General features: G+C 39.2%; 1 protein-coding gene across 1 annotated transcript; it reads right to left on the bottom strand.

Annotated features, from left to right (window-relative positions):
* Positions 1–9,174: 9,174 nt before the first annotated feature.
* On the bottom strand, positions 9,175–21,677 carry lss (lanosterol synthase (2,3-oxidosqualene-lanosterol cyclase)). Its single transcript, XM_054615319.1, has 22 exons — positions 21,581–21,677; positions 20,061–20,229; positions 19,529–19,667; positions 18,214–18,322; positions 17,761–17,882; positions 17,355–17,451; positions 16,493–16,628; positions 15,699–15,807; positions 15,215–15,333; positions 14,976–15,073; positions 14,757–14,784; positions 14,328–14,384; positions 14,181–14,252; positions 13,404–13,454; positions 13,169–13,318; positions 12,638–12,734; positions 11,685–11,790; positions 11,261–11,326; positions 11,088–11,168; positions 10,320–10,490; positions 9,941–10,019; positions 9,175–9,785 (listed from the first exon to the last, which is right to left on the bottom strand). The coding sequence occupies exons 1-22, from the start codon at positions 21,592–21,594 to the stop codon at positions 9,648–9,650; spliced, it is 2,208 nt and encodes a 735-aa protein (XP_054471294.1). The 5' UTR covers positions 21,595–21,677; the 3' UTR covers positions 9,175–9,647.
* Positions 21,678–22,000: the final 323 nt, after the last annotated feature.

Here is a 22,000-nt window from a genome sequence, read left to right as displayed (position 1 = left end):
CAACGTTTAAGAGGTGAACTTACTGTGTGCTGGAGCAGATCTGCAGACACCGCTGTCACCGCTGTCACCTGCTGCTCCTTTTATGTGAAGCCACACCTGAACTTGAAGCTGTCCATCAGGCCAGGGCAGCGCCCTTCTTTTCATCAGAAGATATTTGTACTGTGAGGGTAGGGTAGGGTATGTGGGTGGCAGGGTGTATAATCTGTACCATAAGTACATGTAACACAATAGGAATATTGCAAATGTATTGAAATAGCAATTTGATGTTATTTGTAAAACTCATACTGGTGTTGTGAACATAACAAGATAACTACAGGAGCATGTCTCACACACACAAAACACATATCATGTCACACACTGACACTGCTAGTTTTGAATTCTTCTGTCCTCTGCACAGCTAGTTTGGCAAGCAGGTTTGTTTGGAACATTCTCCTCATAGCCAAGCAGTGTGATGTTATCGGGAGAGAAAACTCCTCTGAAGAGCAATGATAGACCTTTTGTTTGAGCTGTCTGGTATCTTTGCGTGCCTAAACACAGAATGTGCCTATTTACTGTGTCACAGCTCTGTTGAGCCGTGTATTCCTATAAACCTCAGTAGTAGTGACTTCATGAACTTCTTTAATGATAAGATTCTAACTATTAGAGAAAAAATGTATAATCTACTGCCCTCAACCAGTACCGATCGATCCATAGCTGTAGAACCTGAAATATATTTAGATGGCTTTTCTCCCATCGACCTTCAACAATTGACTTTAACTATTTCTAAGTCTAAACCTTCCACCTGTCTCTTAGACCCGATTCCGACTAGGCTGCTTAAGGAAGATTTACCTTTAATTAGCAATTCTTTATTAGAAATGATCAATCTGTCTTTACTAACGGGCCATGTACCACAGGCCTTCAAACTAGCTGTAATTAAACCTCTTCTTAAGAAACCTACTCTAGATCCAGAGGTGTTGGCTAACTATAGACCTATATCTAACCTTCCGTTCCTCTCTAAGATCCTTGAGAAAGCAGTAGCAAATCAGCTCTGTGACTTTATGCATAACAATAGTTTATTTGAGGATTTTCAGTCAGGATTTAGAGTGAATCATAGCACAGAGACGGCACTGGTGAAAATTACCAATGACCTTCTAATAGCTTCAGACAAAGGACTTGTCTCTGTACTTGTATTGCTAGACCTTAGTGCTGCATTTGATACCATTGATCACCAAATCCTATTACAGAGATTGGAGCATCTAATAGGCATTAAAGGAACCGCACTTAGCTGGTTTAAGTCGTATTTATCAGACCGATCTCAGTTTGTATATGTAAACAATGAAAGCTCGATGAAAACCAGGGTTAGTCACGGAGTTCCACAGGGGTCTGTTCTTGGACCTATTTTATTTACCTTATATATGCTTCCCTTGGGGAATATTATCAGAAAACACTCAGTAAACTTTCATTGTTATGCAGATGATACCCAGTTATATCTATCAATTAAGCCAGACGAAACTAACCAGTTCTCTAAACTTCAAGCATGTCTTACGGACATAAAAACCTGGATGACCTGTAACTTTTTAATGTTAAACTCTGAAAAAACAGAAGTTATCCTACTAGGCCCAGATCACCTTCGAATTCAATTATCTATTATTATTCAATTATATGTTCTTCTTATAGAAGTGTTGCATTGTGCAAATTTTGGTAAATATCACAAAGGTATGATAAAGACACGATAACAAAATAATGCAATACATTTAACAAAGGTAATAGATGTAAGCAAGATGATCGACCCACACACACACACACACACATACACACACATAGTTTATGTTATTCCTAAATAGCTATTAGTGAACTTACCGTGTGCTGGAGTTCAAACCCTCTGCTGCAGCATTCAGCTGGCTCTGTCTTTATATACAGCCACACCTCAACTAGAAACAGTGCAAATGTTCAGGGGCTGAGGCTAAACTCCCACCAACTATTTTTTTTGTGCTGTGAAATCATTTTGAGATTTTGTTCCTATTTATAACCTGACCGTTTATATGCTTATGTCACAACAGGGAACCCTGGGTTTCCCCCCAGGATTGTTTAATTTTTTTCCAAACTACATCAGAATCTTTTGAAGGGGTCTAAGGATAGAAGCTGTTGTATGCTGTACAGACTGTGAGGCATATTTGTGATTATGAGCTGTATAGATAAAACTGACTTGACTTGAAATATACTGAAATCACAACAGACAGCATGCAGTGACTTATACAAAAGTTATGAAAAGCCAACACAGCCTATACCAAATCAGAGCGGGAGAGGAAAAAAAACTGTCCCAGCAGTCAGAATAAAGAAAAACTCAAACAGTGTTTCTCCATTTTCACTCTAAACTTTATTATCTTGTCAGTTTTGACAAAATTTGAGTTCCAAAGAATCTTTTCAGTTCAAATGTCATTCTTGGCTTACAGGTGGTAACTTGTCATTTCTCTTTTCTGAGCAAGGGGTCGTCATCTAGTCAGAATCACTGCTGCTGCTGCTGCTGCTGCTGCTGCTGCTGCTGCTGCTGCAGGAGCTGCTGGAATACTACAGCAGGGAGGAACAAAACATTTTATTTTTTTAATAATTCATTCAGCGGCCACAGCTTATCATTCAGTTATTGACAAAAGTTTTTGTCTCTAGTTCATCCCAAGGGTCATGGGTTCACTCCATGGGAAGAATTTGTGGTGTTTAGTTGTACTCACTGTCCTGGCACTGGAAAAATAACCCTTATAAATAAATAAAAATTATTGACAAGCTTTACTCGCCCTTGAGTGACCTATATAGAACTACAGATTAGACCCTGTATAACAAAAACATACAGACTGGGTTCATTTTTTAAAAGTACCATCAATCAGTACAAACCAATTTTATTCATCCGTTTGTACACCCTGCATAAAAAAATATATATACATATATATATATATATATATATATATATATATATATATATATATATATATATATATATATATATATATATATATATATATATCCCATATTCACAAAAAGGCTAGTCATGTCAGTTAACACTCTTTGAACGGACAATTGGAACTGGAGCAGAATACAATATGGATGATGCACCTGGGAAAACATATGTTCTAGTTGTCACAGGTGATTGGTAGGCAGCAATTGAAAGAAGATGATTGGAAAGTTAAAATGAAGTTCTTTAAGACCCGCTGACAGACTCTGTCTTTATAATGCAAACATATTTAAAAAACGTCAAAGAAGAAATGGAGAAAATTCTAGAAATGGACCGACTGTTCAATGGCTATAAAAAGTCACACATGTTAGAACACATAACTGCCCAGCAACTAAACCTGCCTGTTTTTATAAGGAGATTGAGAATTCTACTGTTTGGATCTGTCAGTCTTATTTTTAGGTATATGTTTATGAAGGTGTGTGTGTTCTACTTCTGCACAGTGTTATTTCATCTAAATGAGCAAGTATGTCAAGTGAAGCCTAATCTCAAGGTGATTCTGTTTTGTAATGTTAATTATGCCTGTTAATGGGTGTTAATGGAAAAAAAGTTTCAAAAAAAACATTTGATCATTGAGTATTCCTGGTTTTTATTAAGTCTGACTGCAAAAACCTTTTCTGCTTCATGTTTCAGTGAATTCTGAACAAATCCACTTTCTGTTGTGAATGAACTGAACGCTGCAGTGAATCTTACCCCGTGACAGTCCTTTCCTTTCTTGTGACACTTGCGATGCTTGTGACCTCCCCTGTGCCTGCGCTTGCACTTGCACTTTAGTCCTTGACCTTGACTTGGACATTGTCCATGTCCATGACCATGTCCATGTCCATGTCCATGGCCATGACCATGTCCATGTCCATGACCATGACCATGACCATGTCCATGCCCATGCCCATGTCCTCCTCCATGACAGTGCCTCCCTGTAATTTGTCAAAAATGTATATCTAGTAAATGTGAATGTGAAGTATGTAATATACATTCAGTACATTTGGAAGAAAGAGGAGAGAATGAGCCAAAAGCAACTGTTATTTACCTCGTCCAGACATCTTCAAAAGATCCCCTGCAGGCAGTTAAATATACCTTCAAACAATAAATAAAAAACACTTTACAAAAAAATCAAAAGCAATAACAAATGCAACAGTAGGGTCTTTTAAGGGGTGATGTGTGCTACAATTAAAAAGGATACCAAAGGCAACACAGTCTGCATATATATCAATATACATAGTGACGGAGCATCAGCAACGTTTAAGAGGTGAACTTACTGTGTGCTGGAGCAGATCTGCAGACACCGCTGTCACCGCTGTCACCTGCTTTTATTTGAAGCCACACCTGAACTTGAAGCTGTCCATCAGGCCAGGGCAGCGCCCTTCTTTTCATCAGAAGATATTTGTACTGTGAGGGTAGGGTAGGGTATGTGGGTGGCAGGGTGTATAATCTGTACCATAAGTACATGTAACACAATAGGAATATTGCAAATGTATTGAAATAGCAATTTGATGTTATTTGTAAAACTCATACTGGTGTTGTGAACATAACAAGATAACTACAGGAGCATGTCTCACACACACACAAAACACATATCATGTCACACACTGACACTGCTAGTTTTGAATTCTTCTGTCCTCTGCACAGCTAGTTTGGCAAGCAGGTTTGTTTGGAACATTCTCCTCATAGCCAAGCAGTGTGATGTTATCGGGAGAGAAAACTCCTCTGAAGAGCGATGATAGACCTTTTGTTTGATCTGTCTGGTATCTTTGCGTGCCTAAACACAGAATGTGCCTATTTACTGTGTCACAGCTCTGTTGAGCCGTGTATTCCTATAAACCTCAGTAGTAGTGACTTCATGAACTTCTTTAATGATAAGATTCTAACTATTAGAGAAAAAATGTATAATCTACTGCCCTCAACCAGTACCGATCGATCCATAGCTGTAGAACCTGAAATATATTTAGATGGCTTTTCTCCCATCGACCTTCAACAATTGACTTTAACTATTTCTAAGTCTAAACCTTCCACCTGTCTCTAAGACCCGATTCCGACTAGGCTGCTTAAGGAAGATTTACCTTTAATTAGCAATTCTTTATTAGAAATGATCAATCTGTCTTTACTAACGGGCCATGTACCACAGGCCTTCAAACTAGCTGTAATTAAACCTCTTCTTAAGAAACCTACTCTAGATCCAGAGGTGTTGGCTAACTATAGACCTATATCTAACCTTCCGTTCCTCTCTAAGATCCTTGAGAAAGCAGTAGCAAATCAGCTCTGTGACTTTATGCATAACAATAGTTTATTTGAGGATTTTCAGTCAGGATTTAGAGTGAATCATAGCACAGAGACGGCACTGGTGAAAATTACCAATGACCTTCTAATAGCTTCAGACAAAGGACTTGTCTCTGTACTTGTATTGCTAGACCTTAGTGCTGCATTTGATACCATTGATCACCAAATCCTATTACAGAGATTGGAGCATCTTATAGGCATTAAAGGAACCGCACTTAGCTGGTTTAAGTCATATTTATCAGACCGATCTCAGTTTGTATATGTAAACAATGAAAGCTCGATGAAAACCAGGGTTAGTCACGGAGTTCCACAGGGGTCTGTTCTTGGACCTATTTTATTTACCTTATATATGCTTCCCTTGGGGAATATTATCAGAAAACACTCAGTAAACTTTCATTGTTATGCAGATGATACCCAGTTATATCTATCAATTAAGCCAGACGAAACTAACCAGTTCTCTAAACTTCAAGCATGTCTTACGGACATAAAAACCTGGATGACCTGTAACTTTTTAATGTTAAACTCTGAAAAAACAGAAGTTATCCTACTAGGCCCAGATCACCTTCGAATTCAATTATCTAACGATATAGTTTCTCTAGATGGCATTGCTCTAGCATCCAGCACTACCGTTAAGAACCTTGGAGTTATCTTTGACCAGGATCTGTCTTTTAACTCTTATATAAAACAGATCTCAAGGACAGCCTTTTTTCATTTACGTAATGCAGAAAAACTAGTTCATGCATTTGTTACCTCTAGACTAGATTACTGTAACTCCTTATTATCAGGCTGCTCTAATAGGTCTCTTAGATCTTTACAGTTGATCCAGAATGCTGCAGCACGTGTTCTAACAAAAACTAAGAAAAGAGATCATATTACGTATTAGCTTCTCTGCACTGGCTCCCTGTTAAATCAAGAATAGAATTTAAAATTCTTTTACTTACCTACAAAGCTCTAACTGGCCAGGCACCGTCTTATCTTAAGGAACTTATAGTTCCATATTACCCAACTAGAGAGTTGCGCTCAATCAATGCAGGGTTACTTGTGGTTCCTATATAAAAGTAGGATGGGAGCCAGAGCCTTCAGTTATCAGGCTCCTCTTCTGTGGAACCAGGTTCCAGTTTCAGTCCGGGGGGCAGACACTCACCACTTTCAAGAGCAGGCTTAAGACCTTCCTTTTTGATAGCGCTTATAGTTAGGGCTGGTTCAGGTTCGCCTTGGTCCAGCCCCTAGATATGCTGCTATATGACTAGACAGCCGGGGGACTACCTAGGATACGCTGAGCTCCTCTCTCCTCTTCTCTCCCTCCATCTTTATGTATTAATCTCCTATTTATGCACATTACTGATTTTGCTTCTTCCCCGGAGTTCTTGTGCTTTCTCGCCTCGCAGGTTCCCAGGAATCAGGGTTATATTTGGACTGTCATCGTGCCACCTACTGAGGCCCTGCTGACACCCACTACTACTACCACTATCATTATTAGTCACATTACTATTATTATTGCCTGTACTATTACGCTTATTGACTTGCTTGTACCCTGGAGTCTTTGTGCTTTCTCGCTTCGCAGGCTTCTATAAATCGTGGCTGTACCTGGACCGTGGTCGTGCATCCTGCTATGGCCCTGCTGACACCGACTGCTACCACCATTATTATTACTAGTCACATTACTATTACTATTACCTGTACCATTAAGCATTTTAGCTTTACTTCCACCCTGAAGCCCTTTTGCTTTCTCGTTCTGCAGGTTTCCATGAATCGTTGTGGTACCTGGACCGTAGTCGTGCCTCCTGCTGTGAGCCGACTGACACCCACTGCTACTTCGATTATTATTATTAATCACATTACTATCCCTATTTTCATAACTATAATTCTACTGTAATAATTGCTGCTGTTATTATAAGTAGTCTTATTATATGAATCATTTATGTCATATACATTGAATGTGTTGTATCTCTGTTATGCTGTTCATTCTGTACACATGACATCTATTGCATTCTGTCCATCCTGGGAGAAGGATCCCTCCTCTGTCGTTCTCCCATAGGTTTCTTCCTTTTTTCTCCCCGTTAAAGGGGTTTTTAGGGGAGTTTTTCCTGTGCCGATGTGAGGGAAGGACAGAGGATGTTGCATGTGCACAGATTGTAAAGCCCTCTGAGGCAAATTTGTAATTTGTGATGCTGGGCTATACAAAATAAACTGAATTGAATTGAATTGAATTGAATTTACAGAAGTAGAATAGGGCCACTTGGGAAACATTTTATTTTATTTTAGTTTGAAGTCAGATTTCTGAGATTTAATTTAGAATTCTGATATTAAAATCTGAATTGTGAGATATAAATCCAATTTTATAATCAAGATTCTGAGATTCAAATCTGAGTTCTCAAATTAGAATCTGGAATTCTGAGACTGAAGTCAGAATTATGAGTTTAAAGTCGGTCTTCTGACGTTCACTGAAGAGACAGGCAAGAAAAACAATTTTTTTTCAAGAATTCAAGATAACACAGAGTGAGTAATTGATTTAGAAATTGTCATTTTGTGGGTCAAGTATTCTTTTAAGGACTCAAGCCTTCAGACTCAAGTCAAGTCTTTAGGGATTAAAGTTCATGTTTAGGTGAGTCTTTAAGCTGAAAGTCTTTTAGGAGTCACAACTCAATTCTCAGATTTCCATCCATCCATCCATTTTCCGTAACCTGCTTATCCAGTTAAAGGTACACCCTGGACAGGTCGCCAGGGCTGACAAACAAACATTCACACCCACACCTACGGGCAATTTAGAGTCTTCAATGCATGTCTTTGGACTGTGGGAGGAAGCCGGAGAACCCGGAGAGAACCCACGCTGACACAGGGAGAACATGCAAACTCCACACAGAAGGTTGTCCAGCCCGGGAATTGAACCCGGGCCCCTGTTGCTGTGAGGCGACAGTGGTAACCACTACACCACCGTGCAGCCCCTAGGTTCAGATTTGAGGGAGTCAAATCATAGGTCAAGTCTTCAGGAAGTCAAATGTGAAGTTCTTGTTTTTGAGTTGATGACATATGAAAATGTGTCTACTTTCATTTAAAGACCAAACTTTGGTAAACGACCTGATTGATACTGTGATTAGAAACAGATTTATCATCCAGAAGAGAACATGTGAGAAAGGTGGGGGAGGTAAAGTAAAACCAGCTTTCTTATCAGCATTCGATCACACTTAAGACTTCGCAAAGAGTAGAAAGTGCTGGCTTAACCAGTTACAAGGTCTTCCTTGTGCTTCTGCAGTACTCCGTCACCTTGGCTAAGAAAATAAACAAACTCTTTCAAAACGTTCCTCACAACCACACTTGTAAAGTCCACACGTCTGCCAGAGACATTAATAGTGGTCAAAGGAAAAAGACATGGAGGTTTTATAACTCTTTTCTTCTACACATAATTCTTCAGAGTGTATATATATATATATATTATATATATATATATATATATAGTAGTAACTGACGTGCTATAAGCGATTGCAGTGTGCTGAATACGTCTGACTATCTACAGAAACTGAAAGATTGCACGTTTTGAATCCTTGCTGCCACTTCCACTCTAGCATCTGCTGGATTGTACTCTCAAGCTAATAGTTCAACTAATTCCGATGCTCTAGGAAGTGATGCAAGGCATCGCTGGAAAAAATGCATCTATGCCAACTTCTTCATTTTAAAGTTTAAAAGATCATGGGACACTGATGTTTATATACTGGCTGTTTCAAAAGTCGTCACATGTTGAACACATGTTGAAAACTTTTGGTCTTCTCAATACAATAAAAGTGTCTTGATTTATCAGGAACATGTCTTGTGAGGATTGTTTTTTTAAATAGAGCTCGTTTCCATACAGTATGTGTTCTGTGTTTGATAATTCGCTGAGCACAAACCAATGTGAAGCAAGTCAGGTTCAAGTACACGGCCAAGCACATTTATTGGAGATACATCCAGAGGTGATAATAACATAGGAAAATGATTTATCCTTAATGCAAATGGTAGGGAAGGGGAAGGGATATAAGGCAACATGGACATACATGTTTTAACACACTATAAACCAGAGCGCATGAACTGGGCATCTTAGATAGCAGCATTCTTTTACAGTACGTGTTGAGGGATTAGCTTTGACGGATGAGCCATCCTGGAATGTCAACACAGAAAGTAATTCAAAGAATGCCCTGCGTGTCTTTATCTGTAGGATTCAACTCTGAAAAAACAGCTGAAGTTTTCAAAAATCCATACACATAGAAATTGTGCACAATTCATTGGTTGACTGCATTTCATCATTCATTACTCCCATTGGACAGTTTGTGTTGTTGACGTCTTATTTTGCTTCTGTTGAAGACATTAAGTTTTCTCATCCTAGCACATAGTCTGATGACCCCTTTAAAAAAAGTCTTCACAGCTTGACCTTCCCAGCCAATGGACTGCCGGGGTAAAGTGTTGAGAAGCGACCGAGGGTCCAGACTGTGAAGACATTTCTGTAGGAGGTGTAGCTGATCGCACAGCTCTTGTTGAACACACCTGCAATATTCTCCTGAGGAGGGGAAGAGAGGGAACATCCGATATCAAAGCTCACATAATATTTTACACTGTCATTGGATTAATTTGTTATTAGTTGTAATAACGGCAGCGTAAGCTAAGAATAACTCCAGCATAGGACATGCAATTAATAAGATATATGGGACTCACCTGTGGCCAGTCTCCGTTGGGCAGCTGGCTGTCAATCAGCAGCTGAACTCCTCTCTCAACGGCCCACCTGTCAGGATGCCTGGTGACCCACACGAGAGATTTGATTTAATTTATTTTGCTTGGTTTCGGTTTAATTTGATTTGATTCAATCCAATATACTATTTTAAAGTTCCTTTTGTAGCCAGGTGAATAAACTGGCAAAGGCAAATACATACATAATATAAATGCATGACACACAACTAATATCAACAATGAAGCTTTACTCTGGCCTGGACCAACCCAAAGCCTAATGCAAATTTGCCAAACCTGATTCCATTATACCCATTTGCATTGTGGTCCAGCGTGAAACACCCAGCCTTTGAGTTGAGCCCTTCTTTACCTGACAGCCATGAGGCCTAACAAAGCCCAGCAGGTGTTGTGGATCTGAGCGCTGCTGCTCTGGACGTAGCGCCGCTGCTCGCAAGACTCAAAGTCCTCCCCCCAGCCTCCGTCTGGCATCTGCCGGTCGAGCAGGAACTGGCAGGCTCTCTGCACCTCAACGCACACATCCCTGGACAACAGAGACACGGCAATGTAACTAAGTATGTAGGCTAGGAGTTCATTGATGTCCTGTGTGACTTAGCAGGTTAAAGGGGAGCTAGGTCCATATTTGGGATTCCTACATTATGTTATTCCTGGGGTCTAAGAAGGTCCTAAATATGAGTAAACATGAACAACTTTCTCCCAAAATCAAAAAGTTATAAAGTATAAAGTGTGGAACTGCTACAATGAATTGGGAAATATGTTGTAGACGACATTTAAAGTACATGGGTAACGTAACTCCTTCTGTTTAACAACTGAGAAAACTACAATAGAATAAAGCTCATTTAGGTATAAAAAAAGATTCTGGGGCTCCAAAAAAATCAGTCTCCCATTTATTGTCTATGGAGCAGCTCCAGACTTTATACTTGATGACATCACAAGTTTGAGTCTTATTCTCTGGTTTCTGACTTTAATAGAGAGTAGCTCATTAGCCATGGAAATAACATACTAAAAAAATCTTAATTTAAGTTGTGTTTCCCTTTAAGAAGCACACTGCTGCTGTGGGTCAATAAAGTTGTTCATGGTTCCGTGTGAAACCTCATTGATCACAGTTTGGAACTCTTACCCATCCTTGTAGACGTGACCCATACAAGCAAAGGCTTCAAGGCCAAACCATATTCCATATGTGAAGCACACTCCCCAGGACCTGAGCATGAGCACAAAAGGGTTATTTTATATGAATCATGACTTGGCCACTTGGTAGGATATCAGGTTGTGAAATAGCAGGTGGAGTCACACCCTTCCCAGGATCCATCAGGCCTCTGCACCTTCCTGCAGTACTCCAGTCCTTCTCTTAGAGTGGAACTGAAAAATAAATGAAAAACTAAGCATAAACAGAGAACCTCTGCCTCGTTCCTTCCAAAATTCGTAGAGAACTGAGAACTTATTTAAGGTAACAATGTCTTTATGAATGTCTCCAGTAAGTTTTTTTTCTTCTTTTTTGTGTGAATCTCTCTGCCATCATTTCTTTTGAACAATTTCAGTATTAAGTTATGAAACAAAAACAGGACGGCAACAAATATAATCTTAATACATGCGGTTTAAGCAAATTTAGCTTTAAGTTATTATGTTGAGGTTTATGCAAGTTTCATTCATTCAATCAGATTAGTCCGTCGTTTCTGTTCCATTCAGTAATTCAAACTAATATATGTGTGTAGTATACCTTATCTCCTCAGCACGGTGTTCAGGGTATTCCTTCTGGAAGTGCTTCAGAGCCTGCATTACTGCTGAGGTACACTCCACGTAGGTATAATCTATCATGATGTCACCTGTGTGTGTGTGTGTGTGTGTGTGTGTGTGTGTGTGTGTGTGTGTGTGTGTGTGTGTGTGTGTGTGTGTGTGTGTGTGTGTGTGTGTGTGTGAGAGAGAGAGACGGTTACTAACAAACATCACATTTCACAAGACACACTGCCTCCTCTTTTTAAAAAGAAAAACATGCCAATTCTTTTCATCATTGATATTGAAAAGAGATTGCAACATATCCAGAGTGTAATGGAAAAAAGTTTTCCAGCCTTTGAACGCTGCTAAAGGACACGGACATGTCAAGTTTATATTTGGCTCTTTCTTTGTTTCCCTTTTTCACATCTGCATAGTTGCAGGTTGAGTAACACAGGCAGTCATGGCAGCATGAGCACCAATTCAATTCAATGCAATTTTATTTGTACAGCCCAATATCACAAATCCAAAATTTACCTCGGATAAGATTAATAATCTGTATATAATATACAATCTGACATCGTCTGTCCTTGGACTCCCATATTGGATAAGGGCCCCCTCCCTGCCCCAAGAAAAATAAGAAAAAAAACTATAGTGGGGAAATTGAGCAATGAACTGAGCTCCCTCATGATGAGACTGCATGTTTCATCGTGAACCAACTTGCATCATGCTGTTAGTATCGCATGGATTTTCTGGGATTCTAAGAAATCAACTCAGTGACCTTGACGTCATGCCTTTTTGTTAATTGTTAGCCATGGACCCATAATTTATCTAATTATATCTCTATCTCCACAATGTTGTAAAACAACACACAGTAGATTGAAAGGATTGTCAATGTTAAGACTTAACATATCTGCCAGTGAAGTGCATTTAATGCACACATGACAGTAACAGACCTACCAAACACCTCGGACGGGTTGAGCAGCTCCAGGAGTTTCCCCCCTCTCTTAGTTTCATATGTGGCAATTCCACCGTCAGAGTTTCTCATGCTCAGCAACTACAAGGAGAAGATATACATTTGGTAAAGGAGCTTGTATAATAAAAGACTTCACATGTGTACAAGAAGGACTGTGGTCTGTTTGGATTGCAGTCTGATATTGGTCTGATATTAAACAAACGCGATAGGACAAATAAATGAATGAGCAATGAAGGTGCTGGTATGCGGATTTTGTTACTGTTGGACAGAGCCGGGCTGGCTGGTTACCCTGGTTTACAGTCTTTGTGCTCAGCCAACTTACTTCTGGGAATTTTTCTCGACTATCAAACTATTCATTTAAACCAGTGTCAAAATAAAACGTCTGCCATTCGTAAAAGATGACAAAGCTGGCATATTCCTGTGCTTACACTACCAAAATGACTTTAACTCACGAGAGTATGAAACTTCATACAAAGCAAATTAGTCTTCCAGTCATTTTTTCACGGCAGACCCACCACATCGACAGCATCATACAAGCGCTCTGAGGGGACAGGCTGGCCGATTGAGGGACAAAGCTCCTGCAGCAGCATCACTGACTTCAGGCCCTCCGCTGTGCAGTCAGCCACAATCCAACCACAGTCGCGGGTACTGAAGGGGAAGCCTCCCTGACAACAAGTAATGCAGAGTATTATATTTCACAATGATTTGAAAAGTGTTAAAAAAGGGGTTCTTGTGTGAATTTTTGTTTACCTTGTTCATCTGCCTGTAGTACTTCTGGTACTCAGGAGGATTCTCGGGTATCTGTTAGAGTGCAATAGGGCATGAGAAAGCTGGTCATATTTCCCTGTTATGATCTTTATCACTCCTGAATGTCTTTGGTTGGGGAAACAATCTTAAAAGGGCAGTTCATCCCAAAATCAATAATACATATTTTTCCTCTTACCCTTAGTGCTATTTATCAATTAAGATGATTTTGATGTGAGTTGCCTAGTTTTGGAGATATCGGCCATAGATATGTCTGCCTTCTCTCGAATATTATGGAACTAGATGGCACTCTGCTTGTCGTGCAACGCAACAGCAGTCTCTTTCCAGAAATCATGACCCGGCTACTCAAGACAATCCACAGACCTTGTTATCAGCAGTTTCACGTAGGAGCTATTTTCTTTCTACTGAACTACACCCGCCAACCTTATCACCCTGCAGAAGGAAGAGTGCATTTTCTTATGGAAGAGAAGATTGTGACTGCACCAGATGTGGCGACCTCTTCGACTGAGCTGTAACGTTAGCTAGCTCGGTGGTGCCAGGTGAGCTAACAGTACCGTTTAACTATATAAGCTCCTCATCCATGAGTGGTTTCTTCTGGCCCATCTCCATCACTCGATTAATCACACCAAAACAATCTGGATGATTGATAAATAGCACTACAGGTAAGAAGAAAATACACATTATTATACCAGTAGAATATTAAGTTGTGTGTTTGATTCCTGCTCGTTATTGAAAACTGTGTTACCGAGATGCTGGTGGTACCTGTGTGATGGTGAGAAACTGATGGGCATCTCGGAGGCACTCGGCTAGTCTGGCGTTATCTTGGGCTCCTGCCTGAAAGAAAAAAATATATATAATTAGTTACTGCATTTACAAAACTGAAAACATGAGTGGTCATTTTTGCGTTACCTCAAGGAAAGCCTGTACAGCAAAACAAGTATCCCAGAGTTGAGATCCATTGGTCCCCTGTGCACAACAAAACAAGGACAAAGTGGTCGAACACGGTAACTCTCACAGCAGGAAAAAATACAAAGCATGGAACCATCAAGAAGGCTAAAAGAATGAAATTGGAAAGTGAAAAGTTAATCTAGTTTTAGGGTGGTTTCAAGTCCGTCCATCCGCTTTCAACCACTTATCTGCACCATAACCAACTACTTTAATTGCAAAAATGTTTCTACTCAGAGCTCCTTCTTGATGTCTTAGCTCCTCAATCATTTCAAATATGTGAACCTTTAGGGTGATGATCAAAAGTGATGCAGCATCAAAACCATTAGTACATATGGACAAGTGTGTACTGTCACACTCAACTCACAAAAGGAGCAGAGAACAAATCCTTACCTGCATTTTCATGCCATCTAATCCCAACCTGGAACACAGAGAATGTATTGTTAGATTATCTTTGATAAAGGTTCTCCTACAACTGAATGAACAGTTTAGAAATTGACACGTTAGATACTGTATGGAAACACATAAAATATAACACCTAATTTCTGATCAGTGATGCAACATATGTTTGGTTTGTTTTGTTTATGAGTTGTTAGAGAGAGGCTGACTGACCAGAGGTAGTCTGGGATCCTGGACACATGCTCCTGAAAGACCGGAGATGAGGGACCATCCACATACCAGCGAACCAGCATGTTGATAGTCTTGGAGATCTGAGGAAAAAAGCAACTACTTCATGTTCTCACCCTCTATTTCTTTTACTGTGTCAGCTTAAATAGGTTGATTTGAAAACCTTTGGAGATGAGTTGTATGCGTGTTGATATCTGTATTTGTTGTGTCTGTGTATACACTACCGGTCCAATGCTGATGCATTTAGTGAAGCGGTCATCAGCCTGGATGTGTTCATACAGTTCTTTGACAGCCTTTCCTCTCAGTGTGGTGCTGTGGTGGGCTTCATACACGTTCAACACCACTATGGGGCAACAGGAACAGAGTCACAAGGTCAAGGGAGTGATTTACAGAGCAACGTTTAGGGAAATTCCAAAGACTTACTTATCATTATCATTGCACATATCATCTTGTTGCCAGGGCTACGCCTCATATTTTTCTTCTGTGTGTTATGTCTCGCTCGAGTGCATTGCCAATTTTCAGAGTGCAAAAACAATGGTTTGTTATGCCCTTTAAGGTCAAAAGTGTTGAATCATAGTCACAAACGGTTGTTGTAATAACATAAAACATTTCTTGTGAATGGAAATACGTCCTGCCTGTTTTACTGCAATATTCTTCTGAAGGTTTATCATTTATCGTCATGGTGCCCAGTGTGTTGTGCATACTTACTATAGGCAACCGTGAGTAATGTGCTGTGAGGTGTGTACATGTCACATGCTGCCACATTGTTCCTCTGAGCGGGCCAGTTAATAGTGGCATAGTCCTGGACATACAGCTCCTAGAAAACAAAGATACAAAATGTGTTAATGCACGTTAATAAATATAGTGTGTGTGTGTGTGTGTGTGTGTGTGTGTGTGTGTGTGTGTGTGTGTGTGTGTGTGTGTGTGTGTGTGTGTGTGTGTGTGTGTGTGTGTCTGTGTCTGTGTGTGTGTCTGTGTGTGTGTGTCTTCTCTGAAGAAGAAGTGGTTCAAATGCAATTTCAGGCCAAGACTGTCAAAATAAAAGATAAACTGCATTGGGCTGCTCCCTCTGCATAGTTTAAAGGTGTATCACAGAAAAGTAGAATTCCACCCCTTGATACTCCTACATATAATGTTAATAAAGCTGATACAATAAGTTGATTATTGAATTATTCAATAACTTATTACCATTACAATTTTGCTAATCGATTAAATATTTTATTCACTTATAGATCAAAAATGCCAAACTTTGCTGGTTCCAGCTTCTATAGAACAGCAGTTTGCACTTGTCTATGTTATATTTCATTGTAAATCAAACATCTATAGGTTTTGGACTTATGTTGAACAAAAAAAAAAAAACAGTCACACCTCATAATATTAGAACATATGATCTACTTTGAGCTTTGGGAGCAAATAACAAAAAACGAATGAAAAGAGAAAATTCAAAGAAAACCAAAGCTGCTCCTCTGACGCCCCCTTGTGGGATGAAATGATTTCGGCACCTGTCTGAGGCTGAGGATCAGGGAGTCTTCCTCTGCAGCCAGTCTGACAGCATAACAGTAGCTCATGGGCAGGTAAACCTGGCGACAGTGACACCAAAGGGTCGAGGGGTGGGCTGGCATCCAAGAGGGAAACAGCCTGGATAAGATAAAAAATATATCCATCATCGCTGAAATGATGTAGAGGACAAAATATTTGACGCAGAAGAATATTGCTTCATTAAGACTTTAAATTGACTGTTCTAACACCCAATTTCTGGTCTTTGCCATGAAAAAATCCTCTGTTGCACAAAGCAGTGATACCATTTATATGTTTTTTCATTCAAAAAATTGTGTATTGCAAATTCAAACATTTTGAAACACATGCATCACTTATCAGCTTCTGTCCTTTCTTATTGAAAGTGTCAGTTTTTCATGCGCAAAGCAAATGGTTTTGGAATAACCGGTGTTATTTTATGTCACTCCTGATATTTTTTTTTATATATCATGGACATAAAAAGAGAACTGGATACAGTTATTCTATTAAAGTTGCTCAGAGTTGCATAGAGTAAAAAGTTTAAGTCCCAAGTATAAATTCAGATAATAATACCCGGATCTTCCGGTATTTTTTTTTGCATCCATGGCTCCACTGAGCAAATGCACTAGCATTCCCAGCTCTCATTCTCATTCAATTTTATCGACAGGAAACGCAAGAAAAATTATGTGATAAGGTAATATAATATCTTAGTCCCAATGAATTAAGACTTTTTGCACTGGGACAACGTAATGTATTTACAAGTACCTCAGCTGAGATCCTGAAGCTGTTCAGTGTATTTAAATTAGGACTGATGGATAGAAGGGGACATAGTGGGATGTTACAACTTACCACATCTCTGGCAGCAGTGTGTTCATTCCCTCCCAACTGTAGACATTTAAGATGGCCAACCAGAATTTACCCCATGAGGGAATCCCCACAGCGCCTCCTGGACAAATAGAATACATGACAGCTTCAGTATGAAGCTACTACCATAAATCACTGATGTGATTATTACTATAAGCATGGACTTTAGATCACATTAAAAAATTACGCCTTTACTTAGCACAATTTGTAGACCTGTATGTATATCAGCACAAACAGGTTATCAGTAATTAGTGCTAACTGTAAGTATAGATGTGTGGGACTGACTGCAGATTTTACAATAATAAAAGCAACATATAATTATAACAAAACAATGAAACAGCAACAACTGAATGTTGCATTTTAGGGACCATTTCTACTTATTGGCTCCCACCTTTGCTGTGCAGGTTGTTCCTGGCTCGAACCATATCTGGATCATCAGGCTCTAATCCCAGGATCCTTAATGAAATGTAGCTCAGCGCTGTGCCAAAGACGGTCGACTTATCTTCAATATGTCTGAAGAAACACAAAAAACATCAACGATTGCCACCATAAGCAATGTTTCAGACAGACACTTCCAGTAATGACACCAGTCTTCCGGTAGCAGTTCAATAACAGATATATTTAGATGCTTGTATCATTATTTTACATCTCTCTATAAACACTGACCCTGTCATTTATTGAATAAGATGACAAATTGATGGCAATTTTTCACCTTTGCTGAAACGATACTCTGCAAAGTGTACAGCCTTTGCCTATTACATGAGATGAAATCATCTTAAAGTAGAAGCACATTAGTGTGACCTGTGTATCTTATATGACAAAAACAAATGTTCAGTTGACTTACAGACCCCAGCCTCCATCTGGCAGCTGCACAGAGCGCAGGTACCTCACCATCTCTTTCTTCCAGGCTTCGGCCAGGGGGATTTTAGCCATGTGGCATGTGATCAGGAGACCTGAAACACACAAATGGTTTCCAATACTGTGACAGAATGAAAAAACCTTTCAGGAAATCCTATGCTGATTTCTGTTTAGTGTTTTTTCATCATCATCATCATCATCATCATCATCAGTCAACTACAGAAGCCGTGAGAGGCAAGAGAGGAAAAAAAAAAGTTTTCTCTTCTGAGTTAATGAGTTGAGGACTTGGTAAGAGAAATTATTTATTTAAGTGCTTTTTGATGTAATACTCATTTTGGCCACAATAGGCTGAAATGTACCACTCACCAATGTTCTATATAGGACTGAAAGCATTCATCCTTTTCCTCATGCACTCTAAACAGAAGGTACATAATGTGTGCTAGTAGTAATGCAACATTACTGTCATGTCTTTCTTTCTTTTGGCTAGAAATGCATTTAAGTCTGCACTCATCTGCCAGTAGGGAAAACATGAATGCTTTTTAACCTATTTGGAGCATGTGGTAGTGGTGCACTTAAGCCTCTTATGGCCTAAGTGAGTATTACAACAACAAACGCCTATAAAAAAGATCATGACAAAAAAACTTTTTTCACCTGTTGAAAAATAAAATGAACTTTGAAAAATTATTTTGGCAAAACAGTTTTTCACTTGATAATTTTTCCCTCCCCCCACCTGTTGCGTATATGAAGATTTTTTAGAAATACGTTAAAATAATCTGGCAAAACCATAAAGTCTTTAACACAGGAGAGAAAACTATTTCGATCAGACTTAGAAAATGGGTCACCACAAAATGTGCTCTTGAAGTTTAATAAATTATGTTAATTGACAATAAAAGCAGGATTTTTTTTAAATATCACCAGGCTAAATTCTACACACGCACTTTAAAGTCCCAGTGAAAGGGAAGTTAAATCGCATAGTAGCTTCTGTGTTGTGAGTATTCCCCAATGGAACAGAATAATTGAGCGGTGTACAATTACGAGAATGATTTAAATCAAATCCTTTTCATTTGATTGGACTGCTTAAAAGTGGGCGAGCTTAGAATGTAGCAAGAAATACTGAGCTACAGAGGACTCCACACACATCTCCTTTATCGCTTAAAGTTGCAGATTGTTTGATAGATGGACAGATGTCATGATATTACTGGTATAACTTTAAATCAAACGTATCTCTTACATTAAAGAACAAAAGATAGCTGCTGCAAATAACAGGTGTCAAATATAAGAAAATGGAGGCGGGTGGCTACCTGGGAGCAGGAAGAGAGGTCCACCGTAGTCCCCTGCCCAGTGACCGTCCTCCGCCTGGAGGTGCCTGTAGAAGTGCATACCTTTCAGAGCTGCATCTACAGCCGTGTGGGCAGCTTCAGAGCCAGACACAAACATACTCTGTAGAGAGAATGGGTGATTAAAATGAACACCAGATAAATGTCATACCATGCAGGGGTCTACCGGCCACTTTGATTATCATCAACAGAAAAAGCTAAGGGTTTCTAGTCTATTTTCGTACATAAGAAGTATAAGAAGTGTATAGTTCCTAACATGATAATGAAGGACATCTCCAGCTCTATATCTGAAATCATTCACTATTCACACACTTGTTTTCACTGAATTCTACCATGTTTTATTTTATCTGTTCAATACTGTTTTTTAACCGGTCCAGAGAGAGTCAACTCGAATGAACCCAGAGTACAAAGTAAAATGTAGTGAATAAGTAACAATCACCAACTACTATTTGAAAAAGATAATAATAATAATAAAATAAAGCCTACAAAAGCCCACCGTGTCTAAGCCCAGAGAATGGGCTTCCAGCATTGTCTGCTCTCGGTCTGGGGTGTCCTGATCCTCCACATAGCACCAGGTCTGCCTGCCCTCCACGTTAGACAGCCTCCAGCGGCTCAGGTCTGTGGCTGCCTCCGTCTTGTACGGCCCCCCTCGCCTCCGCAGGTGCCTACAAGAACAGTATAAGTATTTTAATGTTAGATATTGTGACTATTCAGTACTGTAATTATTTCTAATATATGCAAGGTTCTATATAGTCTCACCAAATAAAAATATTTACTCAACAGTAAATCATAAATTCAGTCGATAATAGAGGTGTTGTTATTTTTGTCCCTCTACTCATCATGTTCGATTCACAATCAAAAACAGTGTATTTGAGTAATGGAAATATATACTTAAAGGCAGCATTACCTCCCTGTCTAAATAAGTTTGAGCTTCACTTCTACTGCCTTTCATTCACAGGGATTCAGAAATAACATGAAGACATTTACGATATATTGCATCTTATACCACTGTACCTTTGTAAAGCTAACAATGGGCCTATATTGTCTGACTGAGGTGTTGATTCATTTTGTGATTTTGATATCTTGTATTGCATTATACTGCATAATCTGAAGTGGGACATCCCTAAACCATTTAAATAGTCAAACCTGTCATGGGGTTGTATGTATTTGGACGTCCATTGGTCAAACAATTTGTGTCGTTCTCTTAGGATAAACTAACAATGGATTACATAATTTGTTTGGTTTTAGTAGAACTACACGAGACTTATCAAAACATATTTAAAGTATCAAAAGTTAAAGTACTCATATAGTAACAGAAGGTCTCCTGTCAGTATCACTTGATTAAAATAACTGATGCATTACCATGAAAGCAGCTAGACTTTTTTAACTGTTTGGGCTGCTTTAACTATAACAATGCATCTTATAATTTACTTTATCATATAACTGCATAACATTTTTAATGTAGAATTTAAATATACAAAGTAACAGCAGTTGACACAAAATATCAATATTTCCCTCAGAACTAGACTGAAGAAGAAGGTTAAATTCAAAGTTAAAGGTACTACTTTCCTCATTATTAAAAACACATTTATACGAATGGTTGTCCACTCTGGTGGGCATTTTCTACATGGAAGTGACCCAACTGTTACCTTTCAAATAAAACCATTTTGTTGCAAGTTGTTCAAGAAAAGCTTTTCCACCTGAAAGGTCGAGTCTGCTCACTTAATACAACAATTTCATTTTTTCAAGCACATTTAACTAACATTGTAGGGCTCCATTTTGATTCACAGAAGGTCTAAACTCCCTAAAATGTGTCATAACAGTGTCAATTTCACAGAGATACAATATCTGACACAACTTTTGCAACTAAGTTACACTTAAGTTTAAATAGCTAACATGGCCTGTCAAACTTTTGAAAGAAACGTACGTAACTAGGCTAACCCCTTTCGCTCTCACGTCATTATTTCGGATGAAGTAGTTTCGACATTATTCATTCAGATTAAACAAAATACTTACGTCCCCTCAGTCATGTTTGTGTTTGACGGATACAGTGTTGAATCCTCCGATGAACCATACAATCGTATTTGTTCTCTGGTTCTCTGAAAGCTCTGCCCCTGCCGCTCTTATTTTGGGAATTGTAGTGCTCTGAAGAAAGTATAGGTTACATTTAATCTAATTTCACACTTCATTTCCCAGCATAACTTGCGGTACAGTCCGAGGAGTTCTCTACATGGAGAGACATGAGCAGAGAGTCGGCGAACCAATCACAAACAAGTTGGGCGGAGAAATAGGTGGATCTGCCGCGAGGTCCACCAATCAGAGCGCTCCTACGACCAACGCTACACATGTGCTTACATATTGATTAATATGATCCAATGATTGAGCCTGTTAAATGATTAAATGACAACAGTGCTTAACGGGAAATTCAATTGAAAA

Source organism: Anoplopoma fimbria, chromosome 16 (genome assembly GCF_027596085.1).
Source record: "Anoplopoma fimbria isolate UVic2021 breed Golden Eagle Sablefish chromosome 16, Afim_UVic_2022, whole genome shotgun sequence".
In the NCBI taxonomy this organism is placed as follows: domain Eukaryota; kingdom Metazoa; phylum Chordata; class Actinopteri; order Perciformes; family Anoplopomatidae; genus Anoplopoma; species Anoplopoma fimbria.
This window is presented reverse-complemented; position numbering and strand designations above follow the sequence as displayed.

Bases quoted from the DNA above. Each gene is read 5' to 3' on its own strand.
- lss (XM_054615319.1), bottom strand. The intron at 16,629-17,354 runs GTAAGTTGTAAC...TATCTTATCCAG, and splicing joins ACACTGCTGCCAGAGATGTG to GCTGTTTCCCTCTTGGATGC. The intron at 14,385-14,756 runs GTAAGGATTTGT...TGTTGTGCACAG, and splicing joins TAGATGGCATGAAAATGCAG to GGGACCAATGGATCTCAACT.